The 5,875-nt window shown below is 39.3% G+C and overlaps 1 protein-coding gene across 1 annotated transcript in view; it reads left to right on the top strand.

Moving 5' to 3' along the window:
- The first annotated feature begins 314 nt into the window (after positions 1-314).
- The window catches only part of LOC119421573 (butyrophilin subfamily 3 member A3), a 60,328-nt gene continuing 54,767 nt past the window's right edge, over positions 315-5,875 (top strand). The window contains exons 1-3 of the mRNA XM_037688919.1: positions 315-455; positions 3,837-3,915; positions 4,081-4,179. Coding sequence (XP_037544847.1) covers positions 3,856-3,915; positions 4,081-4,179 — 159 coding nt within the window. The 5' untranslated portion in view covers positions 315-455; positions 3,837-3,855. The remainder of the gene's footprint in view (positions 456-3,836; positions 3,916-4,080; positions 4,180-5,875) is intronic.

The raw sequence follows: 5,875 nt of genomic DNA, 5'->3' as shown, positions 1-5,875 counted from the left end.
AATATGGTTGGGAAAAGTGTTCCAAAGCGTATCTTTTCCTTTTAATAAGTTAGTTAACCATTTAATTTTAAAGGAATTATTTAGCATTTCAAAACTTAGGACATCTAGACCTCCAAATGTTTTATTATTACAGAGAATATCTTTTTTTAAGTAATGGCATTTATGTTTCCATATAAAGTCAAATAATGTTTTATCTAAGTTTTTGCATACATCTTTTGGCATCTCTAATGATAAGGAAGGTAGCTGACATGGTTAACTGACTGGGGATGACGAACGTGACGTCTCTGCGTCGCTTACGTCACTGACGGAGAAAACCGAAGTCTCCCGAACAGCCGAGTACCAGTCTGGTGTGTAAACAAGGTCAGGCTTTGCAGCTCACAGGCGACACAGGCTTTGAACTGGACAGAGCTCGCCTTTTTAACAAGAACACAATCCCCAGGAATCTGTTAGATCAGGTAAGCTGCTGTATGTCTGTTGTGAAGTTTCACCATCAATTGCAACATTGATGCATGACGCGCCGCAGCGTTAAATTTCCATTAAAAGCTGGATAATGTGTTGAACAATTGCTCCTATATATATATATATATATATATATATATATATATATATATATATATATGCCACTTTGCAGAAAGTGCGCCTTCAACGCAGCTCTGCGGGGGATTCTGCGCAGTCATCAGCTGGTGCTCTGCAGAAGCTGCGTAGTCATGGTTTCTGATAACATAAAGTAAGCATTCGTTGCTTTATTTAGAAATTTAAATAGTTTTAAATTAAGGTGGATTGCAATTTCATTTCACCTGGATGTTTTGTGTTAAACTAGCTCATGAACAAACAGTTGCAGAGTGCTGCATGACATGCTGGTATGGCCTCCTCTGCCCAAGTAGCACCGTCTAATAGTACAGTATAATGTAAATGTCTCAAATCAAACTGTGCATCCAGACTGTTTCAGAGGCGGAGAGAGATTGAAGCCAGTTGTTCTGCAGGATGAGTGGAGGATGAAAGGCAAGGAGGGTTAGTCAAGGACACAAGCAGACAGGCAGCTGTAGACAAATAGCTGGAATCATGAAGACCAAGTCACATCTCAGACTGGTTTGCTTTTGTCCTAAATGTTCTCCAAGATTTGCTCAATTTGTTCCCCTCACTTTCTTAAGTTTCACACCATCTCACCTTTGTGCATGTGTCATAAACATATTTGTTATGTTGCATTGGGCAAAAAAAAAAGTCCATAGTTACCCTCAAAAGGGAAGGGAAAGAGCTTGGTTTGCATGTGAGTTTGTTCAGGTCACACAAATGGAACAGGTCGCTGCAGTTTAAAGGCTTGAGAACTTCTCAGTTTGCATTGAAAAAATACATCTTGAAAAAACATCAAAGACGTCGGGTTTGCCTTTTACATGAACTCTTAAGACTATTTCTGGTCTTTGTTTTTCAAGTTTGACCTGCTGAAACATTTAACAGAAAAGTAATTCTCTAATTTCCCTAGATGTGTTTATTTTGTACATACCGTATACCATAAGGTGCAATATCAATGAATAAAGGTTTGTAAGCTAAAAAAAAAAAAAAAAGGTTTGTAGGTGCAACCTTCCAGGTAGATAACAACAAAAACAACAACAAAAAAGGTTAAATCATGTCATCTGGACCAGTTTCAAGGGAGAAATGCTTCATCTTCCATACGGAAGACTTCATCAGTCTGTGGCCTGACAACCAGATCTGTCCCATAAGTAGCTTTCACTGCTGTGTTTCAAGCCAACTTCCTGTTGGAATCTCAAAATCAGGCTTTTAACAAATGCAAAAGGACCCATCTGTCCAAAACAATCAATCATCATGTATAACAATCGTGTCTGCTTTCATACATAAGGCGCACCGGATTACAAGGCGCATTAAGCAAAACAAGACAGTCAGATAAGTCAAACTTTATTCAACTCATTCACAGTAACCACATAAAATCAGTTTGAGGTCAGTAAGCACAACCAGAATTAATACATAAGGCTCACCTGAATATAAGGCTCACTGTCGATTTTTCAGAAAATTAAAGGAGTTTATAGGCCTGTCGCGATAAACGATAAATCAATTAATCGCATGATAAATGAAAATGATCAACCTCATTTTCATTTATCGGCTTTATCGTTTCTTCGTGTCTCTCTCTTTCTACTGAAGACACTGGATGACAAAAGGCTCAACTCCGGTGCTCTTCACTGACCCCTCTCTTTCTCTTTAAATTCCATTTTAACTGTCCAAAATCACGTTTTTGGATTGTTAAAAGCAGCCATGTTGAGAAGCTAAGCTAAGAGCTAAGCTAACAGGCTGACCTCGGGGAAAAAAAAACTTCTGTGTGATGATTTCTAGGCAGGAGACCCATTTGGTGCAGGCAGACAGGCAAGACTCAAGGAATATAAATCAATAATTTATTATTTACAAAATAAAGACGGCTGACGGGGCAGCAGACTTACATAAATCATGGGACAGGACGCAGGATACAAGGAGCAGGACACGAGGAGCATAACAGGCATCACAGTGACACAATGACCTGGCAATGAGGGACGCAGGCAAACAGACTTAAATACACACACTACGAGACTAACACAGAACACCTGTGAAACATCACAGGTGCAGTCATCAGAGGGGGAGCAGACAAATATAGAACACTAGAGGGAGACAGAGACCAGGGAAAGCACAACTCTTACACTCTGTCTTGTCGAAGCTCCAAAATTCACGGTTGAAACCCGTGCCTTCGTGTAAAAAGTTGTTTTTCTCTGCAAAAAGAAGCTGAGAACTTGTTTACTGATTTTTTATTAAAAGCTTTGTGTGGAAAATGCTATGCTAAAAATCAAATCACACCGAGCGTCTGCAATTTTGAGACCCAAGAAAGGAAGTAGAGACAGCCCACGTCAGGTCAAGGGGCCTCCCTCCCATTTTTCTTAAAGAGACACGCTGCTCGCTCCCTCACTATCCATCCTTCGGTTCAAACAGTCTCATACTGCCATCCAGTGGCCAAAGAAAGGTACTACACTCAAAACAAATTAACAATTTATTCTTAAATTTAACAATAATTACTAATTATTGTCAAATTTCAAACCATATTTTCGTTTATCGCAATAATTTCTGAGACAATCACCCAGTAAAATTTTTTATCGTGACAGGCCTAGGATTTTAAGTGCACCTTATAGTCTGAAAAACACAGTACTTCAGACATTTTGACTTGACATTCTAGTATCTTACCTGTTGCAGATAGCTCTTTGAACAGAGTTCCATTCTGAATGGACAGACGAGCTAATGTCTGGTCTGATCGCAGCCAAGACCAAAGTGGACCGCTCAAAACAGGACCAATTAAAAAAATTCAGTTAGTTTGTCAATAAGCTAAAAGTAAACACTATTTTACCCAACTGAGGTTATTTACAGAGCTATCTACAGCAGGTAAGATGTTAACTGTTATATCGTCCACAGAGATACTTTAAAAGATCTGCACCATCTCTTTAGGCTTGTTTCAAGCTGTGGCGTTTTATCTCACTGTGAAGTTTCTCTGAGCAGAAAGGTGAAGTTTCCACCTCATGTTTAACGATCTTCATGCTGGTGTTTTAGACGTAAACATTACCCTTCCTCCAGTTCAGAGTCCAACCTCTTTCAAGCAGTAAAGTCTGTGGAGACGTGTCCTTGAAGACCTACAAGTCACCGTGCAGGAATTCCTTTTAAACTGCTGGGATTGATCTTAAATTTGTCCTTGAAACGTTGCAGTCGTGCAGCTCCTCATGACGCAGCCGCTGACGAAGACGGAGCGGCGGAGGTCACGCTTTGTTTATATCCTATTTTTTCTGCAGCAGCTTTTATTTGTGTTTCTGCAGGTGCAGCGAGGCGGACAAGATGATGCAGTGTTTCCACTTCATGGTGGAGCCGGCCAAACAGCTGACGGCCAAGATTAAGGCCAGCACTTTTTTTTTTTTTTTACTTCTAATAAAAACGTTTATTCATCATCCCTCTTTTGGGTCACCTTGGTGTTTAAGTAGACAGTTGACATGAAAACATATCCAAACAACATGATTGCACTTAACTGCAGCGTTGTATTCATGATTTTTTTTTTCCTCCCAGGAGTCAAACAAGAGGGCAAAGCAAGAGAAGAGGGAGCCTCTGGTTGAGGATCAGTTATTTGTTGTGGAGCTGGCTCGAGACCTCAGCCGGGTGTGCCAGGTACAACCTTCATCTTAAGGAGATAGTTTAGATCAGGACTGATCAAATAAACTGCTCGGGGGGCCACAGTTACTGACAGCCAGCAGCAATTAAAGGCATTCTGTAAATAAAGTATTAAAATGATCTGTTACCTTTTAAATTAATTAGTTTATTAAATGCAACAAACAGAACACAAATATGTAATTTAAAGCAATTACATTTCAAGATTTATTTCCTTACGATAAACATATTGATATTCTAATGTGAAACAATATTAAAAAAAAGACACACCATGCCTCCTATTTAACACAAATCATATGACAACATTGCCAAATCTTTACGCTTTTCAAAATATATATAAAAAAAGATTATTTTAATGTTCCCTGAACGACCAACACGTTGCTGTTCCAGGTGGGTCCATTAAGAACCAGCTCTAGTTTAAAATAAAGTGGCTGCACAGACCAGTTCCTCCACAAACGGTTCATAAATCACAGGTGAAGCGTCCACATCCTGCTCAGGTGTGAGCTTTGAGTGGAACTGAAAGAGGCGGAGCAGAACTCAGCTGGGCTGAAAGTGAGCGAGATTTTGTTAATGTCCTGTTCAGGTTTACTTTGGTGTTTATGTTGAAGTCTCTGTTATTGGCTGTAAAGTGACACCATGAGTCAGAGGTCATTACCGGTATGTGTAAGGAGGAAAGCGCAGTGATTTAACAGTGAGTATCCTCCCAGAACAATGAAGTCATAAAGTGATGCCTGTGACATTGTGTTGTGTAAATCAATGCTTTCAGTGGGGAGGGGCTCTTCTTAAAGTGTTCTTCTGTATGCTTGTGAAAATGTTGAGCACATTTCTTTTTATTAATGAACTCATCAGTGGGCCGGACTTAAGTCACCCACGGGCCGGAAGTGGCCCGAGGGCCGCCAGTTTAATATCCCTGGTCTGGATTTTTTAAAATCAGGTTATGTTGAAAGATTAAGAGCAAATAATATCTTACCTGGTGTACATAGCTCTTTGGAATGTCCTTCGTTTAAATCTGACCAGACTGATGAGTTAACTGCTAGTCCAGCCATCGCATGGGTCATTAAAATGTTATTTATAAAACTTTTACACCTCCATTAGTTTACTTTGTTATTCCAACACAAGTATTATGAAATTCCAGCAGGAAGAGCCTAAACTAGTTCTTGTTGCCATCATTCTTGCAAATAGCCGTAAAATCCTGTGTAATTAAAAACACACAAATGACATCAATGTATAGGGTTATAAAAACATGTTTATATAAATAACTTTAAGTTTAACTCGTACATGAGCATTCAGTTTTTATCTGTGATTAAAAGTTATTTTTTTTAGCCGTGGTTTCTGTTTGTAAGCTTTTAATCACGTTTAAAGACCATCATATTTTTTTTGTTGTTGTTGCTTCAGCAAAAGATAACGTTTTGTTTGTGAATTTTAAAGGCATAGCAACTTTTAAGCTTAAATGACCAGAATGAAGTGGAGAGAGCACAATTTTAGCTGAATTAGGCTGAGAAAAGTTGAAATGAGTGCAAAAACTTTAGAATTAGCTGAAAAAGCTAAAATTAGCATAATGACAGCTGAAATTACAGAAAAAGATGAAATCGGCAGAAATAAGCTGGAAGGAGCATAACAAGCTGAAATTAAAGCTGCAAGCAGCGTTCAAGGCCCTCGCAGCTAAGCGCCGCTGCGGCCTCATGGCGACCGCGGG

Source organism: Nematolebias whitei, chromosome 15, assembly GCF_014905685.2.
Source record: "Nematolebias whitei isolate Nwh7 chromosome 15, NemWhi1, whole genome shotgun sequence".
In the NCBI taxonomy this organism is placed as follows: Eukaryota; Metazoa; Chordata; class Actinopteri; order Cyprinodontiformes; family Rivulidae; genus Nematolebias; species Nematolebias whitei.
Note: the sequence above shows the minus strand (reverse complement) of the source record. Positions and strands in the feature narration are given on the sequence as shown.